This window comes from Medicago truncatula, chromosome 5, assembly GCF_003473485.1.
Source record: "Medicago truncatula cultivar Jemalong A17 chromosome 5, MtrunA17r5.0-ANR, whole genome shotgun sequence".
NCBI lineage: Eukaryota > Viridiplantae > Streptophyta > Magnoliopsida > Fabales > Fabaceae > Medicago > Medicago truncatula.
Window position 1 is genome coordinate 44,223,982 of NC_053046.1, and position 27,099 is coordinate 44,251,080.

General features: G+C 33.4%; 6 protein-coding genes across 8 annotated transcripts; 2 read left to right on the forward strand and 4 right to left on the reverse strand.

Moving 5' to 3' along the window:
- The first annotated feature begins 475 nt into the window (after positions 1-475).
- Positions 476-4,162, forward strand: LOC11421057 (transmembrane emp24 domain-containing protein p24beta2). 2 transcript variants are annotated; one of them, XM_003617986.4, is made up of 5 exons: positions 476-618; positions 756-968; positions 2,372-2,558; positions 2,694-2,801; positions 3,832-4,162. In XM_003617986.4, exons 2-5 carry the CDS (start codon positions 756-758, stop codon positions 3,963-3,965), a joined length of 642 nt encoding a protein of 213 aa, XP_003618034.1. In that variant the 5' UTR covers positions 476-618; the 3' UTR covers positions 3,966-4,162. The 2 variants fall into 2 exon arrangements, with proteins under 2 accessions (XP_003618034.1, XP_003618033.1); XM_003617985.4 differs by having other exon boundaries at positions 513-670.
- Positions 4,163-8,456: 4,294 nt separating this feature from the next.
- LOC11423749 (uncharacterized) lies at positions 8,457-8,632 on the reverse strand. The gene has a single exon (XM_003617988.3). The coding sequence runs from the start codon at positions 8,630-8,632 to the stop codon at positions 8,465-8,467; it is 168 nt and encodes a 55-aa protein (XP_003618036.2). The 3' UTR covers positions 8,457-8,464.
- Positions 8,633-8,688: 56 nt separating this feature from the next.
- Positions 8,689-9,690, reverse strand: LOC11425295 (uncharacterized). Its single transcript, XM_003617989.3, has 2 exons — positions 9,531-9,690; positions 8,689-9,452 (listed from the first exon to the last, which is right to left on the reverse strand). The coding sequence occupies exons 1-2, from the start codon at positions 9,672-9,674 to the stop codon at positions 9,363-9,365; spliced, it is 234 nt and encodes a 77-aa protein (XP_003618037.1). The 5' UTR covers positions 9,675-9,690; the 3' UTR covers positions 8,689-9,362.
- A 2,997-nt stretch (positions 9,691-12,687) lies between these two features.
- Positions 12,688-13,217, reverse strand: LOC11421782 (uncharacterized). The gene has a single exon (XM_003617990.4). The coding sequence runs from the start codon at positions 13,160-13,162 to the stop codon at positions 12,935-12,937; it is 228 nt and encodes a 75-aa protein (XP_003618038.1). The 5' UTR covers positions 13,163-13,217; the 3' UTR covers positions 12,688-12,934.
- Positions 13,218-14,556: 1,339 nt separating this feature from the next.
- Positions 14,557-21,687, reverse strand: LOC11424070 (acetyl-CoA acetyltransferase, cytosolic 1). 2 transcript variants are annotated; one of them, XM_003617991.3, is made up of 14 exons: positions 21,451-21,687; positions 20,768-21,088; positions 20,160-20,224; positions 19,686-19,784; positions 19,426-19,599; positions 19,225-19,330; positions 19,006-19,144; positions 18,776-18,919; positions 17,846-17,931; positions 17,190-17,289; positions 16,963-17,073; positions 16,840-16,881; positions 15,388-15,474; positions 14,557-14,945 (listed from the first exon to the last, which is right to left on the reverse strand). In XM_003617991.3, exons 3-14 carry the CDS (start codon positions 20,203-20,205, stop codon positions 14,856-14,858), a joined length of 1,224 nt encoding a protein of 407 aa, XP_003618039.1. In that variant the 5' UTR covers positions 20,206-20,224; positions 20,768-21,088; positions 21,451-21,687; the 3' UTR covers positions 14,557-14,855. The 2 variants fall into 2 exon arrangements, with proteins under 2 accessions (XP_003618039.1, XP_024639132.1); XM_024783364.2 differs by having other exon boundaries at positions 21,565-21,676.
- A 1,082-nt stretch (positions 21,688-22,769) lies between these two features.
- Positions 22,770-24,962, forward strand: LOC11419651 (uncharacterized). The gene is made up of 6 exons (XM_003617993.4): positions 22,770-22,963; positions 23,339-23,427; positions 23,883-24,047; positions 24,154-24,366; positions 24,456-24,583; positions 24,686-24,962. Exons 1-6 carry the CDS (start codon positions 22,961-22,963, stop codon positions 24,769-24,771), a joined length of 684 nt encoding a protein of 227 aa, XP_003618041.1. The 5' UTR covers positions 22,770-22,960; the 3' UTR covers positions 24,772-24,962.
- Positions 24,963-27,099: the final 2,137 nt, after the last annotated feature.

Here is a 27,099-nt window from a genome sequence, read left to right on the forward strand (position 1 = left end):
AGTAGCAAAAAATACCAAAGTTATTAGTACTAAAAAAATACAGAAGTTATAACTAGATTATGTCCATTTATATATATTTTTGGTCAAATTTTCAATTTCGATACAATATTATATTTGTACTCTTTCTTATTTAATTATTAATATAACTATTTTGTAAATATCATTCTGATTTTTAATGCTATAAAATTATTAATATCAGTATAAGGTAAAATATTAAATATTTATGACTATTATGTTTTGTTGAATATTCAATGTGATATAGCACATTAGAATATTTTTTTATACTAATGTTTAAAAATATATAGTTTTGACTTTTGACAAACCGAATCATCAAATCTAGTTACCCACATTGCAAACTTAAACCCATCTCATGTTATGTTTTTTAGTTGTAGTTCACACTTTTCACTTACACACAAGCGAGTACAACTATTGTGTTTGAAACTCATCCCACGTGTCAACTTTTCATTGGTGTAATGACCTGCACAGTCCAATCACACACCCACATATGACTAAACCAAACGACACCGTTTCCAGTTCAAACAAAAACCACCAAAACCCAAAAAAAAAAAACACCATTTCGTTGAAATTAAGAATCGCCGTCTCTGTCTCTTTTCTTTCGTAAGATTCTTGTCCAAAATCTCAGAGAAGTGAATCCAAGAAACAAACAATGGTTCTATCTTTTTTATTTTCTTGATTTATTTTTTAATTTTAATTTTGGGGTTTATTAATAATTATTTATTTAATCTTGGGTGCAGATGATGATGAGACATAGTTGTTGTGTCATGGTGATTGTTTTGATTGGGATGTTGTTGAATTGGAAAGAAACAGAAGGGATAAGATTTGTGATAGATAGAGATGAATGTTTCTCACATGATGTTAAGTATGAAGGTGACACTGTTCATGTTTCTTTTGTTGTTATTAAGGCTGATTCTCCTTGGCATTATGGTGATGAAGGTGTAGATCTTGTGGTATGTTCGTTCTTTTCTGATCTGATCTTCAATTTTTATTCTCAATTCAATTTCATATGATAGTATAGTTTCATTTTTTAGATTAATTTTGATCACAACCAATTATCATGAAAGTTGACTGTTATGACTGATTAACGGTGTAAAAGGTTTTACATTGTCGGCATATCACAGCCAATCATATGATATGTGTGTGACTTTAGAAGTGATTATGATAAAAGTCATAAATTTCTAATAATCTAACTCTTATGATTGATTATCCGATTAACCCTATACAAACTCATGAATTATACCCTATATGATACAAAATGAAAACTAAACAATAATAAATGGTTGATTAAGTACATAATCATGCCACTTTTATTTCTTTCTAGATATCGGAAGCTGCTCTTATCTAGAATGTAGTCCTCGGGTTCAGCCCCTGTTAAGAGGGTGTTTGCCTAGGGTTATAGGGAATATGTCTGTGAGTGGAATCTGATCCTTTCCCTAGAAGCCAAGTCGTCCTTTTATAGTGTTCCCAGCTAGGGTTTTAGGGAATGTGTCTGTGGGTGGAATCTGATCCATTCCCTAGAAGCTAAGTCGTCCTTTTACATGGTTCCCAGATAGGGTTTTCAAAGGCTTTTGGCCTTTCCAATCATTGACAGACCCATGTCCCATTGGGGTGCAGGTCCCAGCAAATATTCAGTTCTTTGCTGGCAATGATTGGTGTTATAAGGAGCGGTACAACATGGTGTATGGTACAAGTGTGGGTTGCTATTTCCCCCAGTCAGTCACGTTGAGTGCTGGACACCCTTAGATGGACAATCATTATGGTCGGCTGTCATAGGTTCTCTGGTTTGGTGCTCGGGCTCCTCGGGTCGGCCGTAACAGAATCTGGCACGCCTGTGCTTTTGGGGTACCGACCTCATGATACCGAACAGTCGAACACAGCCCGCAAGCATCAGAGAGGCAAAGGTGCTTTGAGAAACTGTGGTAACCGACTTTAAAGTAACATGAGCCATTGTCAACTCAAACTTGAATCCTATAGCAAAAGTGAATCAAGGTCACACTCTACGCAAATGTTATATTTGGAGTTAGGAGATAACCTCATGATTTAAAGTAATTAAAGTTTTCCAAACAAAAAAAAGCAATTAAAGTTGTTTTTAGGAAGAAAGTACCCTTATGTCTGGGAGTTTATATGTTGCATATTATCTTTACAATTAGAAATATAAATGATACGCATTCAGGTAACTTTGTGTATTGGTGTGCTACTTTCTATAACTTCGGACGTGTATATATATATATATATCTCAAGCATCCGTACAAATCCACATATCTATCCACTAATGCTAGAAATAATAAGTTTTATTTCCTTAATATTTCTGATTATGTTGTAATCTCATTACACAACCATGTGACAATTTCAGGTAAAGGGGCCGGCTGGTGAACAAATTCAAGATTTTCGTGACAAGACCAGTGATAAATTTGAATTTGTTGCTCACAAACCAGGAGTTCATAAGTTCTGTTTCACCAACAAATCTCCTTATCATGAGACCATCGATTTTGATGTCCATGTTGGTCACTTCTCTTACTTCGAGCAACATGCCAAAGATGGTAATGCCTCTTATATTAAATCGATTTGTATGTAGTTATTTGTTTTTACTTTTGTAGTGTAGTGTACACTGTTTTTTGAGTTGCATGGAAGTGTATTGAGAGAATATTCATTGAAACTTTCTTGATTGAATGCAGAGCATTTCAACCCTTTGCTAGAGCAGATAGCAAAGTTGGAAGAAGCTCTTTACAATATTCAGTTTGAACAACATTGGTTAGAAGCTCAAACCGACCGCCAAGCAATAGGTATTCTTGGAAGTTTACTTTCTTTTTATCTAAAAATTTACATTTCTCTATACGTAAAATTCTTTCCACAAACCAATTATTATTTGGACAAAACTTACGAACAGTTTCATAGGAACTACTTTTTTCTAAAAAACCAATATTACTGTCACAAATTTTTTTGAGGTGTGAAGAAATTGTCTCTTCAAAAAAATAATAAAAATCATCTCTTTGTCAAAGGAACAAAAAAATGAAAACAGTATTTATAGTACTGCATCCAAGTTTTGTTCTTATTATTTTACTCATGCTAAAGATAATCACTTATTAGTTTAGTTTATATATGACATCTGGTTTTCAATTATAGATTACCATTTAGTAGAACTTCATGTCCCAATCTGCAATCATCGTAGTTACATTCAGCTACGACACCAAACTAGTTGATCGATTAGGAACATATTTTTCTATTCATTGATAATTTTCACTGCTTACTTGAGAATAAAATAAGCGCAGTGGAGACGAGGATGTTGCGTTGGACGTGTGGTAAAACTAGACGTGATAAGATTAGAGAGAAGACGTCTAGATTCTGTAGTAGGGAGAGTAGATCAAATCGAGGATAGTCAACTCACTAGAGGCAGAGGAAGAACTAGAAAAACCATCTGAGAAACTATTAGGAAAAATTTGGAAATTTATGAGTTGGACCGAAATATGGTGTATGATAGAACATTATGGCGTTTTTTAATCCATGTTGTGGGAAAAGGCTTTGGTTGTTGTTGTGTTGTTCACTGCTTACTTAATTTACTTTGTGATTGAAGTTAAACTTTATTCCAATGACTCAAATTTTGACTACTTCTGAGCCTCTCATCTCATGATGAAATGCTCACACCATTTAGATATATTGAAACATGCCATATATTTACTTGCATCCTTTCCTAGATGAATGAACTGTGGAAGAATATGAAGACATATCAATTGATAAAAAAAATACAAACTTGTTTTCTCTATTACTATTTACTTGCAAATGCGATAATATTGTGGTTCTTGTATTGGAATGCAGTGAATGATGGGATGAGCCGAAGAGCAGTACACAAAGCAATCTTTGAATCAGCAGCACTGATTGGAGCTAGTGCACTGCAAGTTTATCTTCTGCGACGCTTGTTTGAGCGAAAGTTGGGAACCTCAAGAGTTTAGAGTTAGGACATGTTCTGTGAACTGTAACATTATGAATGCCAGTGTCATTTTAAACTTTTTTTCATTCTCATCACATGGATATTTATATTGGTTCACTTTACTCACAATATACTTGCGGAAAGATGTTATTTATTGTTAATTACAGTTGATTTCCGATGAGAAAATACAAAATGACTGCCCATGTAGGCCTACAATTACTTCTGCTCCGCCTGTTCTCATCCTACTCATCTTTTACTTTGGAAGGAGAACTGTATTTAAGAGAAACTGACACATGTTCTTACATTCAATAATTATATTTTCTTAAATTATTACCTGTTTTGGTGTGTCGTGTCGCTGTCCAGTGTTTGTAACCATATCAAACTTAATTAAGTAGATGTATAGCAAAATTGTTGTTGCACGTCCTTTCTTTTAAGCACTTAAACAATGATATTTACTAGTTGCTGTAAAATCAGATTAAGTGGAAAGTGAGGTTTATTGCAGTACTTTGCCCTAATGGAGCTCCATGTGGTGCCATCAATATTGTAGGGCTCTTATGAAAATGAGTATTGCAGGTTTTCACAAATACAGTAAGGAGTCTTGTAGCTTGCTTGGAAGCCTGTCTTTATGTTTCTTGCTAACTGTTTTGATGTTAGCCTTAGTTCTGTATTTTTTATTCTCGCACTCTTTTGATACTACTCAATTTTATCCAAAGCTGAAAAGTAGTTGTTGCATAATCCTTTTTACACACATAAATCATGGTCTCAATTTTCTTTTTGCAAAATAGAATTTGAATTAATGAGGTACACAAAAGTCAACAGTAGATATCACAAGAAGTGTTAAAGAACAAATACAACAAAAGTTCCAACATCAGTTACATTACCATATTATGCACTAGTATACCTTCCCCTACTAAACAACATTGGTCTAAAAACTCAGATAAATTGTCTTGTTTCCATTCCATGATGTAAAGCCATAGTTTAATAATGTCAATTGGTGAAGGAATGGATCTTCTAAGAAAGGGGAAGACTATGAAATAATGTCACATACAATATATAATCGTCCACAATTCATAGCTCCACAGCTCCACGGGAAAATATGCCAAAATAGTTATGCCAGTCATCGCAACGACGACTTGTGTGTGAGTTTCAATGGTTATTTTTGTGTGTGAGTTTCAATGGTTATTTCGTCTATCGGTCATAAAAAACTTCAAATAGCTAGGGTAGTTTCTATAACCCACTAACGGTAGATGAGTAACTCCCACTATTACAATTATTTAAATTACATTACGTCACATATCACATCATATATTTATTTGAGACTAATAAAGGGAGTCTAAAATAATTTTGAAACTAACGGAGTATATACAACTCGTGAATAGCTAAACCATATCGAATAATATTGACCAAAATTTACATTTTAAGGAAAAATTAATGTAAATGGTAAACTCATTAACTACGAGTAAAATCAATAAGGATGTTTTGTCAATCGGGGAAGGTTTTTGGTGACAACACCTGGAGATATCAGAAGTGCGAATGCTGACATGAGTAACGATAAATCATGTGATAAACACGATCACCTGGAAGGCTTTCTGCGTTCAGTCAATCTACGCAGAGTTAATCGGTCCCTAAGGAAGCCCCGAAAGGGCTGCCATCCGATGGGTACACGAAAGTGACGAAGATCTACCAATTTTATCAGAATTTATTCGAAGTCATGAGTTTATCAAAAAGAGAGTTTACATACGAGTTAAATTAGTTTTGTGACCTATAATCATAAGCTCGCAAGAATTGAAAAGTTAACTCGAGAGTTTGACAATCATAGTTATAAATCATGCATAAACTCTGTTATAAAACAATTATATCGACATGTAATATAACACAAACGTCACCCTTAAACAATAGAGAAATATGAGTCGATAAGAATCGAAAAATTATCATGTGAAGTTAAGTTTCAATACAACAAGTATTAGGTCAAAAAAATCCCAGTGATTGTTCACCATAAATCATAAATATAACGTAATATCTATTTTCCTAATTGTTATTTTCCCCCTAGCTCAAAGCACTCTCATGAGTCATGACTCAGAATGGACGTTTGTGCAACAGCAAAACCATTTCTTCAGCAGTAAAAAAAATAAAAATAAAAATTCAATACACGCAGGGATTATTAATTGTAAGGAAACAAGGAAGTCCAGTCCATTTCAAGATACTAATATGCACAAAAGTCTGACTGAGCTACTGTATACAGCACTTGAATTTAGCAAAGACATATATACATACATATATAAAAGTGATATTATTTCCTTAATTCTTCAAGAAGTTATTGGAATATGCATAGAGCTTTAACTTACTAGATAATTGCAACAAGAATAAGAAATATGAACTACCCTACGTGCCAACAAATTGTAGCAGAATGACAAAAAAAAAAATCCTTGAGAAAATAGAAAATTAAATTGTAAAGTGATAAAAGCAAGTAAAGTGGAAAGAAAAAGAAAGAACTTACGGATAGAGTCTTTCCAAGAAAATCTTTACGTTTATGAGCATTGGATGCTGAATTATTTGGGGGTGATTGAAATTTCCCACCCCTTTTTTCCTCTTTAATTTTATTGAATATCACAGTGTATCCATTGGCAGATGATGAATCATTGGCATCCCATTCCCCAAACTTGGGGGACTAATGTCGACTTTCCTTTAGATTTGTTCTGTAATAAAGTGTAGTGTACTTTAGTATATTCAAATTCTCAATTAATTAATACTCTTAAAGTTAATTCTATAATGCACCAATGAAATAGTGTTTCAATCATATACACGTTTAGTTAGTTTTACCATTAAATCAATAAATCTTATTATTATCTCAATTTAATGGTTGGAAACAAATATTTCACTTGTGCATCATAGAACTAGCATACGTTTGCATCTAATATAAGAATCAGACGTCCATCAAATATATAATGAAAATCAAGGTTTAAAGAAAGCATAACTAAACATATATTATTTGTACATAATGAAACATATATTACTTTTTTTTTGTTTTAACTAATGAAATTTTCTTGTGTGATTAATAGGACATTACCCCTAAACTCTTTCCTTTCGGTCCCTACAACCTTAACCTAACCCAGGATAAGCAGCACGTATAAGTTTGGGGTCACTGAATCTTTGCCTAAACGTAAAGCGTAAAACTTAAAATCACTCATTGTTGAGTATGTCTTAGATCATAATCTTATATTTACGGCTTGTAACACTATAAACCCTAATTAATCAAAGAAATAAACAAGAATTATAACTACTTTATAGTCACAAAGTTATGCATCATCGATTGAACTGCTTACACAAATATCGTGTTTTATTGTCTTGCTTTTTAACTTTGTTGTTGTTCTAACACCCAGAAGAAAAATGCCAAGGCTCATCAAAATTTATCGATCACCTAACTGATATATAAAAAAAAAATCTATACAAATTTACCTATCGTAACAAATAACCAAGTGAGTTAACGAGGCATAGATTAGAGAAAAAGAAGCAAAATGACAAGTAGAATTGCAAAACATACCGACATATATAGTTTATAGGAGAGAAATAGTAGTATTTGTGTTGGTACTAATTTTTTCTTCTTTGATGGTTTGACCTAAAATGTCCGAAGATTCTTCTCTGTTTTTATAGGAGAAAGAGAAGAGTTGAAAGAAAAAGTCCGATTTATTTGGCCCGTTTTTTATAGATTAAAGTAAAATTTGTTTTGATATAAATTAACATTAGAAAAACATTTAAACTCAAAAATTATGCCTGACAGTGTCTTTTAAGCCCTACTAGTATTTTATAAAAACTAAAACTTCTAGTATATTATTACCTCCGTTGTTTTTTAATTGTTGTTTTTAGTTTCTTCAACATAGTAAAAGGTTACTTTTTAATTGTAGCGTTTTCTGCTAGGAGGTTAGAATTCTCTCACTGGAAGAAGATGCTAACACAATTTTATCACGGATTGATTCATAATAGGAGATATAATTCTATTTTGTCCTTCGTTTATTGAAGCACATGAAGGTAAATAAAAAGATTTGGGATTATGATAGCTTCAAAAATTTTGGACCATATGGTTTAAATTTTGGTTCCTTAAAATAGTTTAGCTGGCCTTCAAGGTTGACTTTATAATATTTTTTAATGTTCTAACTGCACTTTTTTTGTGTTGATAGGTTGGCCCATTTCCATCCAATTCCTTTGGTTGTATGTATTTATAAGATGATGGCTATGGTTTTAGTATGGTGAAGTAAGTTATTTGGTGATTTTAGAAAGTCAATCGTTTCTAAAAGGGAGATAAATTTTGGACGGTATCTTAATTGCAAATGAGGTGGTTGATGAAGAAATGAAACATAAGAAATATTTGATTATGTTCTAGATTCCTTTTGATCATTTGATTGGTTTCTATTTAGATGATTTTGAAACCGGGGACTAACCGTCTTTTTAAAAGAAGATGAATGTTGATGTGAGTCCAATTAAGATTCATTAAGATGGTTTGGAATATTGGGTTGGAGAAGAAGATTAAGGGAAGGTACTATTTGCAATTGCAGTGCCTCGTGGTGGAATTGGCATACCATAAACTTGAGGGTTTGTGTATACACCACGTCTTCCTCTAGCACTTCCAAAGAAATAAAAACCAAAACCAAGAACTAAGCAGAAGAACACAAAAGGAAGAGATACCATAATCATGTTCTTCTTTTCCTAATGTTACTTGTGTGATTTATACAATTGGACTTTTTGTGTGAATCTTCATTTATATAAGAATTACATTGTTTGTATTTCATTTGCTACTACTACTGTTATGTTACATAGACTTTCATCATGCATACATATACCCTTGCATATTAATATTCCTACATCAACATTAGATACTTTTTGTTACAAAACAATAGCAATACCTTTGGCTTCTAAATGTTCCCCCTAATGTACGCATCATTTGATTAAGCCAACAGAATATCAAATTTCTTTACTACACGTGCAAAAACTTCCATCCACATGAACACAAAAGCAAGTATCCAATAAAAAAAACATTGAAATTTACAACTTCACATGAAAACAGGAAACAATTCAAATCCATAACAAAAACGGTTTAAGGACACACTCTATATGTTTGACTTTGCCTATATTTGGTAGTGTTAAGGTCGTTATGCCAGAATCATGGCACCATGATTTGCAGAAGCTACATAGCATAGCATTTGAAAAATCGCGACGTGTCACCGTGATTCTGGCACAACATGATACCAAACATACACATACATGAAGATCATCATTTTTATCGTCATCATCATTTGTATTGAAAATCCAAGACCAACAATACAAATTGCCCCAAGTATTATTACACTATCAAAGGAAAATGATATTGATCAATCACCCACATGTAAATTGCAATCAGTCAAACACATAATCAGCTAGATTTCTTTCAAGATGAAGATACCATATGCCTCCAAAGATAACGACCACTAGCCATATCCAAAAAAGTCCAAAACCCAGATTCTAACGCAGCACGAACCTAAAATCACAAATTCAGGGTTAATTAAAAAAAACATATTTTTATTAAAATTGAAGCAAAAGGGTGAAATGGGTCAACCTTAGAATTTTGATTTGACGAAGGATTAGAAACAACATCTTCATCATCATCATCGATCTTAGGCTGAGATCGAAAATTTCTGAGGACAAAGAATACTGCGAGTGTTGCTGACAAGAATATGAGAATTAGCCTCAAAGGGCACATTTTTTTTTGTTTTTGTTTTTCTGAATCAATCTCTTCTTTGCATGATGACGTTTGACTAGTAGATAATGGCCAAGAGAAAAGGCCACGTGTAGTTGTTGACTTTGCTTCCAATGAAATTTTAGTCAAAAAAATATTTATATAATTGTTTCAAAATTAATATTTGCATAATAAACACATTCAATCTTGTGTTTTGTACTAGACCGTCATAATATTCCTAAGGGTTTAAAAGCCCTCCAGCAGGACCAAATCCACATTATTCATCACTTTGCCTTGTTCCAAGCCTCGTGCTTGGGGGGCTGTGGACCGTCATAAAATTCCTAAAGGGCTTAAAAGCCCTCCAGAAAGGTTAAGGCGCCCTATAGAAGGGACTTTGGAGGTTTAGGCGCGTCCTCCTCAGGGCGCCGTCTACCTCGGCTTCTAGAAACCTCTAGAAGTCGCCCTAAACCGCCTAAATGAGCTAAAAATACGAAAAACCCTGCTTTCTTAGAGCTTAAGTCACGCAGGAAAAAGCCCATTATCAGGCTATAAATAACCCCCTTGGGGTCATTCTAAAAGGATCCATGATTCAGTCTAAAAAACCCTAGATTAGAACCCTATTCTACGATTCTTAACCCTAGAATCCTTACCGTACTTTTTCTGCAAGTACATGTACACAAATGATAAAAATAGAGAAAATTACAGAACTTTCCTTGAAGTTTATTAAAACGATATTAACATCGTCTTTAGTTTTAAAATTTACAATGACACCCCTTAAGTTATTATCAAATAGGCAAACACTTCACTAAAAATGGTAGATTTGGTTGATGATATTAGTGGATTGACCATCAATGATGGATTCATTGCCTTGTTTATAAAAATGGTGGATTCATGGAAGTTTATTTTTGTTGGAAAATTCGTTAAAAATAAAGTTAACTTGTTAACGATGTTAATAGAAATGGAAGGTGTCTGTATATTTGATGAGAATTTAAGAGGAATTCATGTAAGTTTTAAAACTAAATAAAAGGCTAATGTCATTTTGATAGACCTTATGCGAGGTAACTTTAATTTTCCTTAAAAAATACTACTTTTTTTCTTTTTTAAGTGTCTTTTGAAAACTTTGAAGTCATTTGTTTGTTTTTATTTAACTTTTGTTTTGATAGTTTAAGGATGTTATCTAAACTATAAAGCAAGTTTATCCATTTAATAAGTCTTACATGAAAATGCACAATAACTTGAATTATATCTTACCAATATTTTGTTATAAATTTATACCTTAACTACAAAGCAAAAATCTTTTGAGTTTTCACACGGGTATGTATGTTAGTTAAATGGAATAAAGTTAAACTTCGTTACTTTACGGGAGGAGATGGAGTTTTTGGTGTAATTACCTCTTATGTTAAAATAATAGATAGATGGGAGAATTTTGTTGTTGAATTGAACAAAACAACTTCAATGAAGAAGTATTAGTAACGTTTTGGCAAATTATATTCTTTGTATTGCAATTGCCAGTAGTAATGTCAATCTATCTGGAAATGATTGGTATTGCATAGTATCTACTAGGTTGTTCGTGCTGCTATTAAATTACTTTTTAGAGAAATATTTAAACAACTATTTTATGACAACTTTTGAGATAATTTATCTTTTATACTCACGTCATATTCACGTTTTCTTTTTCTCTCTAAAAAATTCTTCTTCTGATAAACCTTCAGAAGCAGTTTGTGAATGCTTCTGATGAAATGATCAGAATCAGATATGCAGCGGAAAAGAACAGAGCAGAGAAAAGAAAGACAAAGACACAAGCAGTTATCCTGGTTCCTTCCACAACACGGAAGTAGTCCAGTCCCCCTTGCACTTCCAAGGAGATTTCACTATAATCACAAAGATTACAAATGCTCAATACTCTCTAAGTATGAGACTTCACAAAAATGCTCAAGCACACACGCAAGAGTCTTCCAATGCTCAAGCAATAAGCAAGAGACTTCTAATGCTCAAGCACGCAGGCAAGAGTCTTCTGATCAAACAAAAATACAAGGAATTAAGTTTGACTTGAACACTTGATATACAATCAGTGGTGTTCTCAATACAATACGTTAAAGACTCTAGACTTTTGAATTTCTAAGATGTATCAAATCAGTGCAGAAATTCAGTGTGCTTTGTAGAATCAAATTGACAGAGTTTTGGCGCTTTTGAACTTGTATGTCTCTATCTGCAATCTTCAAGTCTTCACTCCTTTATATAGAGGCGTGAAAGAGACGTTGAGATAATTAGCACGTCTAAAGAGTCGTTTGAAATCCTTTGATCATCCACCAGTAATCCTTTGCCTGATTTGGATGTAGTCCTTTGAAGAATTAGCTTCAAATTCATTCCCATCTTGAAGGCACAAATTCTGCAGGCATAGCTGTTGTCTTGTCTTGTAGCGTGGACAAAAGCAGAGTAGTGGAGGTAGTGGTTGTACACTTGTACTTTGTCAACTCTGTTAACGAAGGACAAATGCTCAGTGCTATCCAAATGACCGTTGATACCTCCCTTTCAATTCTTCGTTCTTCTTAGATAAGATTGAAATGAGAAACAACTACTTTGGATCTTCAGTTTGAATATACGAATTAAATGTAGCTTCTGGTGATGATATCGCTTCTGATGAAAACCTTGCTTCTGATGACCTTCTGCTTCTGATGACGTCATCATTTCAGAAGCACTTCAGCTTCAGAAGCACTTTAAGCTTCAGACGTAGTTTTCTTCAGATGCTTAGAATTCTTTTGCTTTCCATTGTTCTTCCAAGACCTATTGAAATTACTTGACTAGCCTTTGGTCCTGTACACTTGAACAATTATTAGCAATAACCAATTGACAATTTTTAATACCTTGTTATCATCAAAACTTATTAAGGTTCATTGTAAAACACATTTTGTTCCAACAAAAAGTTCTAGACCATATAGTGTGCATTTTTGTATTATTGACTAACTTATGTGTATTTGTTGTACATGGCATCGAACTCCTAAAACGATTACTAAATAGAAATAAAATTTTCCCGCAATTAAAAAGGAACGGGTTGTAATTGTATATCATGTCATGAATTCGGAGGTGGATTAAACTTCAACTTCGCCAATAGCGACAATAAACTCTACAAATGAATAAAATTAAATTAACGAATCTTAATTGAACTCTTAATACAACAGCGAATTTACATCAAACCAAAGAAAAAGGAGAAAGGATCCTCAAGACTCAGAATGAAAAATATGGGAAATTATATGCATGTACTTATTTATGAGTTGAAGTTGAACTCAAACGTTGGAAGCAAGGTTTGGCTTGGAATATTGTGGTGGAGGAGATGATGAAGGGAAGGAACTATTTGCAGCAGCAGTGCCTGGTGGTGGAATTGGCATACCATAAACTTGAGGGTTTGTGTATACATCACGTCTTCCTCTAGCTCTTCCAAAGAAGTAACAACCAAAACCAATAACTAAGCAGAAGAATATAAAAGGAAGAGATATCACCACTACCATTCCCATCTTTATTTTCTTTGACTAAGCCTGTGTTATTATGTGCAGATATGATATGATTGTTGTCTTAGATTAGAAGTGTATTTATATAGTGGAAGCCAAGTTTCTAGAGGTTTTTAGAATCTATTGAGCTTAACGTTCAAGTTTATAACGGTCACTTTTTGTGTCCCCCACCACAATACTTGTCCTTAAAATGTTCCTCTGCCTTTAACGTGACTTTTGTTTTATTTGGTCAGAAATTTATTCATTACACTTGTTTTTTTTTTGTTTTTCTTGCGGAGTGTAAGTGTGTGTTTGATTATGCGGTGGTTATAGTTGAATTGATTTTGCATAATTGATTTTACATAAAAGTGAGTTTAGTGTAAATTAATTTATGTTTAGATACCTTTATTACAAAAGTGATTTGTATGAAATATGTTGTTTGGATATTTTGTATCAAAATTGATTCATGGTGGTTAAATGACTAAAATGGGTTTTAATGTGTCATATTTTTCTTTTTTTATGGAGTATATGTGTCATATATATAGATGCCAGAATGAGAGGATATTCTTTCAAAAAAAAAAAAAAAGGAATGAGAATATTATTGGCTTTGATTAAAATACTTTTGCTTAACACCCCACTTATTTTGTAAAAAAAAAAAAAAAAACCACTTATTAAGTTGGTACTGTATCTCTCCCTCTTTCTCTCTGTTTCATTACTTATCCATTTATTGACATGTTCATCTTCAACATGGCCAATCTACATCTACTCGCTGCTATGGAGTATGTACAATTTCATTGCAAAATTCACAGTAAAAACAATAAAAAAGAATCACTGCAATTGCAAAAGAGAACATCAAATAAAGGAATGACCAATTTTTGAAACCCCTGTATCAAACCCTTTTCACTCGTTGAAAGAATCGATTTCAAGAAGCTATAGATTGTAGCTTCACCTAAAATTGATTCTGAAAAGGAAAACGTGGGGTGATGGTAGATAGGTTGAGGAGAACCAAACACAAGAAAATCACTTTTGAATGGATAAACGCACGTTTTTGCTTTCTCATAGGATAACCAAACGCTAAGTTGGGAGGCTTAAATTTCCAATAAAAAAGTAATAAAATAGGATTAGATCTTATGTTTCACTTATTTTTCTGGATACAAAACAAAAAATCACAGCTAAGCACTTTTCTATATAAATATTTGCAACCACTTTCAAAGATTAAAAAAAATTAGCATATTATCCAATTTTTTATCATCAATATTCAATTTGGATTGGTTTTATGCTAACTACCAATTAGTGTTATGATAAGTATAGTAGTATTTTAATGAATGCATATAAACCAGAGCAATTATAAGTGTTGACACTGCTTGCTTGTTTTTCATTATTTATTGGGTCATTTTAGTTTTAAACACTATCCTAACAAATTGAATTCAGAATAAGAAGCTTGATGAATTATTCATTACACAGCAAGGTACACCAGAAACTTATTGCAAAGAGAATGAAAATCTAAATAATGTCTACTTTGCTCCTAAGAAATATTCTCGTTAACAATATCTGAAACTTATATCTGATAACTAAATATCCAAATTTTTCCACTCTTTCCTTTTTGCCCTTGTAAACAACTTGAAACTTGCACGCACACTTGCTAAAGTGCGAGACATCGATGTTTGAACGTTACACATACGCTGGCTCGTAAACAACAACTATTGAATATGAATTACTTTCACAGGAGCTCCACAACAAGGGCAGATGCACCACCTCCTCCGTTGCAAACACCACCTACACCGTACTTTCCGTTTTTCTGCTTCAGTACCTGTATGTAGTAACGTTTAGACTAATTGAATCAAAAGGAACATTCAATATTGTAGACAGTATCGTACAAGAACAATTGCAATTGAAAGTTGCTTAATTATCACATGATGACCAGTTAAAAAATCCATATGAACTTATGTATGTCATGTAAGATCTAATCATCAAAATTTGCTCTTCTCCCTTTTACAACAAACTACTCTCGCTTGATTATCAAAATCATCAGTTTTTAAAATAAAATGAAAGCATTTAACAAAATAACTCAATTACTGTTATTGGAAATTATTGAACACTTAGAATAACTGAGCATAACAAGTTTATACCATTAAACAAAGAATTTTAGAGCTAATCAGAAGCACTGACATTTCTTCTTCAAACACAATATATTTAGATTGACAATCTATTGATGTGATAGTATATATTGCAAAGTTATAAATCGAACATACCCCCAAAAGTGTCACCAGGATACGAGCACCACTGCAACCAAGAGGATGGCCCAATGATACAGCTCCACCATGTACATTTACTTTTGCCTGCAAAATAATAGTTATTTGAGGAAAGTGAGTAAACTTTTTGCTGAAAAATAATAGTTATTCATTAGTAAAAGGAATAAACAGAGGAATTTTTTTGTTGCTTCAGTATACAAGCTACTGAATGGCTTTAATAATATGTAGTTTGACAGTTTGGAGTAAAGATATGGAGGTCTAGAGTTCCAGAACGGGTGAACCACTTTCTGTGGATTCTTCAACATGGAAGGCTACTCACAATAGTAGAAAGAATACCATGAATACAATGAGTTCACCACACTGCCATCGCTGTAATGATGAGTTCGAAATTGCTTTGCATGTCTTACAAGACTGTCCAATTGCAAGTAGTGTATGGCCGAATGTGGTTAAAATGGAGAATAGAACAGTTTTTGAAATTGTGATATTGTGGAATGGATCAACATGAATCTAGAGAGGAATACTGGCTCTGATATAGCTTTTGTTTGGATCAATATATTGGGCAATGGCTTGCTCCAAACTTAGGTTTGGAGAAACAAAATAGTTCATGATGAGGAGTGGTCAATGCCTCGTAACTCGTGGTTCCTAATTTCTCATCAGATGCAAGAGTATAATTCTGTTTGTAATAAAGTGGGTACATCTCCTAACATGCAAAATACAAATATTATGTAGTTAAACTTAACAAGGAAGGAGCATCTTAAAATCTTTATATAGCAGGATCGGTGGACTTATCCGAGGTGTCGATGGAGAATGGATATGTAGTTTCTCAAAATTTATTGGAGCTTGTAGCGCTTAAATAGTGGAGGTTTGAGGAGTTTTGGAAGGTTAAAAATTGGCTCATGATCGTGGTTTTAGACGTATTGAGCTTCAAGTCGATTCACATGTGGTGGTTAACTCTTTGAAAAACAATATGAAGGGAGTGTTGGAGGATGGAGACTTTTGCAATATATTGCTAGATTTCTTGAGATGGATTGGGAGGTTAGAGATTGTCACTCATAACGTAAGGCAAACAAGTCTGCTGATGCCTTGGCAAATATGGGATGCGATGGAGGAGGTTCCTTAATTATTTATGGCATGTTAGACATTTGTTGTTAGCTGATATTATAGGAGCGACTACTCCTAGATTAAGTTGTAACTGTGTTTCATTCTTTGGGATTAGACCCTCTTATTATCCAAAAAAAAAAAAAAAAAAGGAAAAATAGAAGTTTAGAGCCATTAAGGACCACGATGAAGGTAAATGTGGACTACATGTAAATTTTACACGTTCCACAGCACAGAAAGGGGTGGGGGGGCCTACAACAGCATGCAATCTTCAAGACACTCAATCGGAAATAGTTTACTACACAGACAACACCAGATTGCAACTTTCACATGATGACAAGGGATAAAACTCACCGAATCTAGTCCAAGAAGTTTCTGATTTGCAAGAGCCACGACCTGCAGACAGAAATCAATTAAAACTCATGGTTTCATAAATTGTCAGACTACTACATTTAAAAGTTTGGCATTAATTCCTACCGCAAAGGCTTCATTAATTTCATAAAAATCAATTTTTGAAGTCTCCAACCCTGCATTGGCAATGGCTTTGGGGATGGCAATGGCTGGAGCTGTTGTAAATAACTCTGGGTCCTATACAGATCACATCAAATGAGCATAAAGTTATACTTCCAACAAATAAAACACTACAAATAAGTGAATATCAATATGAGCTGAAGGTGTAGTTGATATTCAAATGTTTTATGTACCTGAGCAGCATCAGCGTATCCAGTGATTTTCGCAATGACCTGAAGCCCAAGCTTCAATGCCTTCTCTCCACTCACCAAAACTAATGCAGCAGCACCATCACTATCAACAAGAACATTTTCATTTTCATTAAAAACCAAAGGCTCATGTCAAAAAATTGCATGTAAGCACATAAAATGGAAAGTCAAGATTTAGCGCAATGAGTATAACATATATTTGATAAGTCATGAATATAACTCTCTAACTGACTTAATGATATAGGCAAAAAATTGTCTACATGACGACATTTTCTACTACCTGTGCTTCTTGAAAGTGTTAGCAGCAGCTTTACATACAATATTGCATTCAATTGCACTATGTTTTCCAATAAGTTTATCAAAATATACATCAAACTGTGTGAATGACCATTCACTAAAATTGATAAACTACTCCATCCATGTCATTATTACGCAATTTCGGGTTTGCTTCTTTTCCCCACTAAATCACTCAACTTTCAATAAAAAAAATTAACATTGAACTACTCCAGTGAATAATGTTCAAGACCATGTATTTTATTATCAAAAAATTGACAACAGTATCCAAATACAAACAGAGAAGCAGAGAAAGACACAGGAAAAGAATGAGGCTGTTGAGCAAATTTGACAAGATACCAACCAACCTTATGCTGGAAGCATTGCCGGCAGTAACAGAGCCTCCAGTCTCCTTGAAGCTTGGTCGAAGTTTGCGTAACTTGGCAGCATCAAACTGGGATATCAAAAGGAAAAAAAAATATCAATATATTGGTTTAGATTCAAATGCAAGTATAAACAAAATCAATGATTATATGAAGTTACAAAACTAGCAAATAGAAGTACCATAGATGTATAAAAAAAAATTATGCAGAAACGGAAAAAATAACAAACACCAATCCTAGTCCTGATTAATCCCTTACATTAGCTGACATTGAAGTATTTAGATAAGATGCCAATGTAATACCGATATTCTCATGCTGAGAAAAGCCCAAAATTATTGATAAATTATTACTAGTACTGCACTAAAATAATGGACCAATAATAAGCAGGTAAGTTTAAGATTTACATGTGGTCATTTTCTACAATCTAGATATAGTGTTTTGACTTTTTATTGTTCAGAGACTATCTGATTCCGATATTGCTGATGTATGAGAATTTAATGGTCTTCTTCTCAGCTTAGCACAGAGCAATTAGGTGTTATTATGTGGAGGTACTAAAAAAATAGTAGAAATCAAATTTTGATGGCCCTTATTTTGAGGACATTATATTAAGGATTTTGTTGCACTTACACAGGATCTTCCTGATAGTGTTAAAGAATTTTTGTTAAACTCGCGTAAATTTAAATATATTGTTATTTGAATTGTAATGTTGTAACAGTTAATTTTATTATGAAAACAATGTCAAGATTATATTTAATTTTTAGTTGAAAACATTATTTTAATAAATTTTTAATATTTGGGAAACTAAGATTACTCAATACAGAGAGAGAGTCTATGTATATGTATCTTGCAGGTCCGTCATATGCATATGCACACAAGAATGAGTATTGCCATGTTTCAAGTTATTTGGGCGATTACCTTTCCTAGACCCTCATCCTTGTCAACAATTGTTGATGGTCTTCCCCTTCCACCAGAGACTTCAACCGGAGTGATTTCCCACCCAAAGTAACCATTTTCTTGGGCAGAAATTCCACGTTCAAAACTCTGAACTGCATAATTATCCTGTACAAAAAAACACAGACATCAACAAAAATCTAATATAATAATCGTGCCGAAACCTATTTGAACAGAAATCAATCCCAAAATACCTGGTCTTCTCTTGTTATTGAATGGTTATCTGCACAGAGTTCAGCACACACACCCATACCTACATCCTTATAAACATCCCACAAACCATCTTTCAACATCCCATCAACTAGTGAATCGTGTCCAAGGCGGGATCCTTTTCTGAAATTTTAGCATTGAATCAGTTTATTACAACAAAATAACTAATCTTAAGAAAACTGTCAAATACACTCAATATTGACCTTGCTTCTGCCAGGTACTTAGGTACACTAGACATGTTTTCCATACCACCGGCCACAACAACGTCATTTATGCCCAATTGAATACTTTGGGCGGCAAGCATTGTAGCTGCAGTTAACAAGAAAACATTTATTAAACTTGTTCATTCATCGGAAGAAAAAAAAGATATAAAATGAATTCTTTGTTTATAATATATTTCATACCTTTCATTCCTGACGCACAAACTTTGTTAACAGTTGTGCAGACTACTGATTTCGATAGTCCTGCTCCAAGAGCAGCTTGTCTAGCAGGAGCTTGCCCCAAATTAGCACTAAGGACATTCCCAAAGAATACTTCTTCCACAATTGCTGGATCAACATTGGCCCTTTTAAGAGCAGCTACATATCAACAAAACAGACATAAGCATATCTTCTATAAGTCTCAAATACAATGAAATACGAACTGCACAGGTTAACATAATTACCTTCAATAGCTATCGAGCCTAGCTTGGTGGCAGGTACAGATGAAAGAGTACCAAGAAACGCACCCATTGGTGTACGTGCAACACCAACGATGCAAACATCTGTGCAAAACAAACTGAGAAGATGAACTAAAACGAAAAGCCTCCCGCGAGTAGAGTTTAATTTTGATACGCAGTCAATGTAAAAGTTTTACACTGTCAACAATCGCAATCATTCATAGGTATGACTTTAGAAGTAGTCATGAACTTATGATTAAAGTCAAACAGTTTCTATGATGTGAAGATTATAATTGATTGAAAGTGTAAAAGAAACCTTTACACCAACAATGTTGATAAATAAATCCTTTAAAGTGAAAATCAACGTTTCAATTTTTTCCTTCTTTTATGATTTTGGTGGATGGATGAAATGAACAAAATATACGGGTTTGAATGAATGAGATAAATGGTATGCAAGCAGAACAAAAGTTTGATAATGACCTCTAGGCTGTATAGAGGAGTCTGAAGATGCTGCTGCCGGAGCCATTGATAGATGAAAAATGAATCTGTCATAAAAAACATAGTAAATGGATGAGTATAAATTTAACTAACACAAGTCAAGTCAACAGATAAATAATCATGAATTAACTTCATATACGATTGATTCTATGAAACATCAATAGTTATGATCGCACTCAAATACATGAGGATACATTCACATATTCTTGTCTTACTCCAGATAACGTTACATCATCCGAATTTCTCGAATAAAATGGTATAAAGAAACACGAAGAAGTGCTTAATTTCTTAGTGTGTGTTTGAAAAAGAGAAAAATCATGTTGTTAAGGCATGATACCAAACACGCTGCTGGAAGTGTTGAACATCATCGAAACGCGGTACCAAACACGCTACTAGTAATGATGAATAATAATTTGAAGTATATGAAATCAAAGCCTTGGAAGTTTGATAATAAAATAAATATTAAACTAAACTATTCAGAATTTCAACGGAAAGAAAAGATCTAGCAGAAATCATCATGAAATGAAATGTAATTATGATGGCAGACATTGATTAAATAGATCGGAAAGAGATAAGAAGAAAGAGCTTACCTTAAGATCTTAAGGGTGGTTGCTGAAAGAGGAAACGAAGGAGGGAAGTGTAAAGAAAGAAAGAGTGAAGAAAAATGTGTTGTGATTTGAGTATTTAAATAGTCATGTGTAGGACGATCCACGAGTTACACGCTCAAAAACACAATAATAACTCGCTTCATTCACTCACTCACAAACCATCTCATTCCAACTACTCATAGGGGATCAAGATTTGATGCTTTTAGTGCCCGTAAGGAACCATGCCTTTCGCCCTATTTCCACCGTTTGATCAATATTTACACTCCAGATCATCACACGTGTCCAATTACCATTATTTTACACCTGCACCTTGAAACAACAACAACGTCAAAAAATAGAGCATAGACGGCAAAAAAAAAATATATAGGTGGACAAACGGTCGGTTCCGGTCGAATTCGGTTCCGAAATCCGGAACCGACCAATCCGACGGTCTCAATATTCCAGTCCGTTCTCGTCCGTTTACACCTTCGGTTTTTTCGGGTGACGGTTTTGACGGGTTTCGGTTTGTATGGGTGGTTTGTTTCGGTTTCAATTCCAACACAAAAAATTCCAGAATGTAATGACGAGAAAGAGAAAGGATGGGATGTGGATTCCGGCCACCACATTAAAGAACTATACTCTGAACTTCCAGATCCACACTCCTAGAAGGAAATCAAGAATCTCACAAACATCATGACATAAACAGAGGATAATATGTGCTTCCATGGTGGTTTGGCCTTTGAATGTCATGTTTGAATAAATGAAACATGGAACAAGAGTGATCTAGAAGATGAAGCTACCATGTCGATGCGAGAGATGTACTAGCAAAATGAAAAGAAGATGAACAAGAGATTAGATAGTAAGTTCTGGAAGTGAAAAGCATTCAACACTGGTTTCAAAGAGAGAGAAGCATGTACTAGTAATTAATGGTGGTCTCTTTTCAAGGGCATTGATTGTTATTATGGTGCTGTTTAGCCTGGGTATGCCTACTTCTTTCCCACGATGGGAAAATGGGATTTTAAAGCACACGTGTCTGCTGCTATCGGTTGAGGCCAAACAAAAAAAATCATAAATTTGCATTTTTTAATGTTAAAGAGTATCTTTACTAGTGTACCTCCCATTCTCCAACAATAACACAAACTACACCGCACCTTTACTTTTGTACATCTTTTTTTACAATACATAAAGAAACATAATATAACAAAACTCAGGGAAGAAGCTTTTTGATCCGAAGTAAACTCTTCAACTATAGTTTCAAGGAAAGCTTCAGATGCGGAACCCATATGAGAAGCTTTTCGATTTTGGTTAAAGATTGCTATAGCATCAACCGAAACGTATCAGATCTGCCATGTATTTCGTCTGGAAAACCACAACCACAAACAAATGTTCATATCTGGAAAACTCCTCTTTAAAAAGATATGAATGCCATTTTTTTCCTGAATTATTTTAGTTCAATTTGCACAACTTACTTTCAATCTTTAACTTCTGTTCATAGTTTCTAATTGTGTAAATCATAAAATGGAATTTAATTCTAAACCAACAACCAAAAAAGATAAAGTAGAAGAGATGGAAGAATTATTTTGTTTTCAACTAACAACCGTAGAAAAATATGAAGAAGAATGCATAGATCTTAAAACTTGGAGTAGAAAAATATGAAACTCTTGATATTGACATGAATTGCAGATTTGAACGTGATGTTTTGATTAAGAATATTGGAGAATTAAAGCCAAAAGGCCAAGATTTATTACAAACAAAAATAAATAAATCAAACAAATAAGAAATTGTTATTTAATTATGTGGGTGGGGTCCACAGCTTGGGTGCACAATACCAAGCAACAATTTACAACCATTACCAGGTCATAAATCTTAACCAACCAAATAAAAAACTATTAAATCAATGGTAAAAAATGAAACTTTGTCATGGTGGGAAAGTCTTCCTCCTACCCACCTTAAATGCCACCCTTTGTTTCCTATTTTTTATTTTTTTTTTTGGTTCCAAGTTTCCTATTTTTATTTTAAGGAGAAAACCAATCTTTTGTTTCCTATTCTTTTCATGAATCAAATCAAAACCATTTATTTAAGTAATCTCTCTCAGAATATATTGAAACATCCTTAACGTAGTAATTCTTAACAATATATTGAGACATCCTTATTACCTAATTCTTCTGCGACCTGAACAACTCCACAAAATTACCAATGGTTAGTTTTCTTATTCTTTTTCAAAGGAGTATGGTTTTTTCATTCGGAGATACAAGTTTCTTTCTTGCTCTTATTTAGATTTCTATTAAAAGTTACTTAATCTCGTGCTTTTTATCATGATTATTATTATGTTTCTCCAACAAAATATTTAGTGACAATTCTTTACGTTATGGATCCAGAATATGATAGTTGCTAGGTCAAATACAGTTGTTATTATTATTATTACTGTTATTATTTCTGGCGTCCAGACGGGCACAATTGGCTAGGGATGCATATGTTTAGTCCCTAGAAAATTACCCAGTTTCGGTTATGTTTATGACTTCTGTATAAATGTATACTGCTGATCATGTTCAATGTTTATGTTTTCTGTTGCAGGAAAAAGTTGTTTGTCTCACTTGCGGCGATATAGGTTTTCCAGAGGTCAGGGTTTTTTGCAACAATTGCAAGGATTGTGCTCTTCATAGGTGCTTATACTTTTTTTGAAGTTATATTATTATACTAGAGTACTGAGAGTATATATTCTTTAGTTTGGACAATCCAAAGAGTAATTGAAATGATACTACTTGTTGATATGTTTTCTTTATACGAAATATATGTCCTTTTCGATTTTAGTAGAAGTTCTTTTAGAACAATGATAGGCTTTGTGCATCGCTCTTGACGCGTTTCTTTATATTCCCATATGGATGTTTACAAAATTTCTATAGGTGATGAAGGTGAGGTTTGGGAGTGTTGCTATCCATTGATATTGTTCGGTTTGGGTAAACCAAGAGATTACTGAATAGATAACCAACACTATTGTGTTAATATCATCGACTTAAATTGAAACTAATTTTTTCTGCTTAAGTTTTTTTTAAAATTTAAAATTTGCATTTATAAAGTTGCAATCACATGTTTTTAAGTACTTCTTTTTTTCTTGCAGGTACTGTTTAGACGGACCTGTGATTTTTACCGAGGAAGTTATATGGTTATGTGAGGATTGTGACGAAGAAACAGGACCGTGTCCAATGACTGACTCTGAAACTGATGATTCAATAACATCAGAAGATGATTTTAAGGCACGACCTATTCTTGATGCAAACTGGAGGTATGAATTTTGTTTTGCTTTATTTGAAAATCGGCGAACATCTATATATATGTATATATATATCTTAATGGTGAATATCATGAAAGTTGAATTTTCTGGTTAACAGTGGAAATTTGCGGTTTGGTGATAATACTATCAATGGACTTATGGCCCATTTGTCTGATTTAGTATGCCCCAAAGTTTGGAAGGAGACAGAACTTCTCCCGGATGTGCTTTCGGCAGATTTGCTACCCAGATCAGAAGTTTGGCCTGATAGCTTCAAGAAGGATGGACCAACCAACAAGAATATTGCTCTTTATTTATTTCCCGAGTATGAAGGGTAATTCTCATACATGTTTTACATCATGTCATTGTTTTTGTATTTTTATTTTTTAAATCTGATATATCGAGATAATATTTCCTCTACAGACCATCTATGGATGCCTTAGACAACCTGATTGTTGAAGTCATTCACGCCGAAGCTGCCCTAAGAGTCGTGACTGAAAACGCACAACTTTTAATATTTCCTTCCACCTTGCTTCCAATCCAACATCAGAGTGAGTTTCAACTATTCTATCTCTTTTGTTGAATATTTCAGTCAAACTATTTATACATCTTATCTTAAGATTAAATTTTAACTTGAGTTATCTTTTGGACAGAATTTGATTCTAAGAATTACTTGTGGGGTGTCTTCAGAAAAAAGCAAACTTCAAATGAGACAAATTATGTTGTGACTCAGTGTTGATTCTAAGTATTTTGAGTAGTGAATAGTTTTAGTTGTAATGCATAGTACCCCTGTAGTGGTTATATGTATGATGAGAATATGAGATGTTGTAATGAATTGTTATTTACCCTTTTTATTACTTATTTGTGTATTGTTTAATCATATTCAGAGAACTTGTTGAGATTTAAGAATAAATGAAGACCTCTATTATATGTTTTTGAATGTTTAAAACACATTTATTTATAGTCTTTACACACTCAAAAGTATATTAATGCAGTTCTCAATTTCTTTTACGAAATGAAGACAATCTCTACTTGAAAGGAATGAGGAATCTAACTCTTAAAGCATTATCTAATAGTATTGAAGTCAATTTCTTGATGTCCCTTTTAAAAAAAATTACATCCTTCCTAATAATTCAGAAGTTCTAGTTTCTGCATTAGACACAATATTTCTAGCTCCAAATTTGAATTATGAAAATGTCTTTCCAGATATTCACTTAAATCTAATTTCCTTAATACATAATTAACTTGATTAACTTTTTGGTTATTTACAACCATGACTTTAACCAAGGCCTTTGGTTAGTAATGATGGGGTGAGAGATTTAATGATCATATACATGACAAAGATAGAGAACGTATGGGTATTTATAAAGAAACATTTTGATAAAAGATGAAAAATGATACACTGATAATCCTATTTATAGTGGTTAGTTAGCACTATCATTTATAACCAAGTCTTATAAGTTAACTATAATTGCAACTGACTAATTATTTCTAACTAAATGTAAACTAATCTCTACAATTTTGTATCATCTAATATTGATCTCCAAAATCACATTGTGGTTTAGGCATTCATACAACTATGAACTGAAATGTTTCTTTTGTAAAACAAGTATGGGACATTTTAAACCCACCACATAAGCTCTGGGTTCATATGTTGAGAAATAAATACTTGTCTGATATTCATATTATACATACTTCTTTTAGAGAAATGATATTTGTACAACCACTTTTTGACAACTTTTGAAATAACTCCCTCTCTCATACTCACATATGTTTTTATTCTCTCTCTTCCTCTTTCTCTCTCCATTGTTTTTGTCCAATCCCAAGAGGAGAAAAGTGGTTGTCACCAAGGTTGTCTAATATTAGTTGTACAAATATCACTCCTCATTCTTGCAATGTATAGAAAAAATATTTCTGGTATGGTAAATGTATAGAAAATGTATATACCTTTATAATGTTGACATATGTTCACATCAGTCATGTACACAAACCTTCGTCTTTGTGATTTATTTGAAGATGGGGATTGGAACTTCAACAAACTTCACACTTAACTTCCTTTCTACTAGGATTGTTTTCAGAGCATTACAATTGATCATAAAATTGATGACAAAATCATCTGGAGTGGTTACCCCAATGATATATATAACTAGTCAATCATGTCTATAGGTGGTTGGATCATAATTTAAATCAACAAGTGGTGCGAACGACTTGTTGGAGTTGGGTTTGGTGGCTGCCAACTACTGAAAACCTGCGACATTTTGTTAGTTGGCCGTGATGCATGATAGTAAGGATCACGCGACTGATAACGTTGGTTGGAATCCGCCCTGAAGGCTATAATAAAATTAATATAGACGACTCTTCTTTTGGAAATCATAGTAATGCAAGTTTTGGAGGTCTTTTGAGAAATTAAAGAGAAATTTGTATTCAAGGCTTTTTTGGATCTCTTGGTAGAGATTCTAATTTATTAGCGGCACTTTCAACTATTTGAAGAGGGCTACACCAGGCCAAAGATATTTATTATTATTGTGGAATCAGATTCTCGTAAACTTTGAATCTTTTGCAACCATGTTTTCTCTCATTATGAAGCACTCTTCTCTTCCTTAGGTGATCCATTTTAATTAATCATATTTTAAAAGAAGACAACGAATGTGCTGACAAGGTTGGCAAATTTGGTGCTATAAGATGTAGATGTCTCCTCCTCCTCAATTAAATATTTCTCTGCTTGCAAATATCTTTGAGGTATTTAGACAACACATTGCTAAAAAAAATTCTCCCATTTTCCTTTCCCTTGGTCTTTATTTCCCCTTGATAAAAAAAATATAGTTCTCTATTTGTTTTATTTAACTTTTTGTTTCCATCTCACTACTTATTTTCTACTCACTTTTATTCTTTTCACTTTATCTCTTTTCACTTTATTTCCTCATGCATTGATATGATACAAAGGGAGTGAAAATAATATTTGTATCAAGTTCGATCTCTCCGGTGTCAATTTATTTCTAGATATTCTTATGCTGACGGTTCCAAAACATAAGGAGTGTTGGTACAAGAAACAATTACCTTAACATCA

Excerpts from the sequence above, each read along its gene's own strand:
- LOC11421057 (XM_003617985.4), top strand. Across the intron at positions 969-2,371 it reads ATGAAGGTGTAGATCTTGTG|GTAAAGGGGCCGGCTGGTGA; the intron begins GTATGTTCGTTC and ends TGACAATTTCAG. Across the intron at positions 2,559-2,693 it reads CGAGCAACATGCCAAAGATG|AGCATTTCAACCCTTTGCTA; the intron begins GTAATGCCTCTT and ends GATTGAATGCAG.
- LOC11423749 (XM_003617988.3), bottom strand. The coding sequence starts at position 8,632 with ATGATTATGGTATCTCTTCCTTTTGTGTTCTTCTGCTTAGTTCTTGGT.
- LOC11425295 (XM_003617989.3), bottom strand. The coding sequence starts at position 9,674 with ATGTGCCCTTTGAGGCTAATTCTCATATTCTTGTCAGCAACACTCGCA. Across the intron at positions 9,453-9,530 it reads CGTCAAATCAAAATTCTAAG|GTTCGTGCTGCGTTAGAATC; the intron begins GTTGACCCATTT and ends TTGTGATTTTAG.
- LOC11421782 (XM_003617990.4), bottom strand. The coding sequence starts at position 13,162 with ATGGGAATGGTAGTGGTGATATCTCTTCCTTTTATATTCTTCTGCTTA.
- LOC11424070 (XM_003617991.3), bottom strand. The coding sequence starts at position 20,205 with ATGGCTCCGGCAGCAGCATCTTCAGACTCCTCTATACAGCCTAGAG. Across the intron at positions 18,920-19,005 it reads CAATAACAAGAGAAGACCAG|GATAATTATGCAGTTCAGAG; the intron begins GTATTTTGGGAT and ends TTTTTTGTACAG. Across the intron at positions 17,074-17,189 it reads GATACGCTGATGCTGCTCAG|GACCCAGAGTTATTTACAAC; the intron begins GTACATAAAACA and ends TGATCTGTATAG.
- LOC11419651 (XM_003617993.4), top strand. Across the intron at positions 23,428-23,882 it reads AAGGATTGTGCTCTTCATAG|GTACTGTTTAGACGGACCTG; the intron begins GTGCTTATACTT and ends TTTTTCTTGCAG. Across the intron at positions 24,584-24,685 it reads GCTTCCAATCCAACATCAGA|AATTTGATTCTAAGAATTAC; the intron begins GTGAGTTTCAAC and ends TCTTTTGGACAG.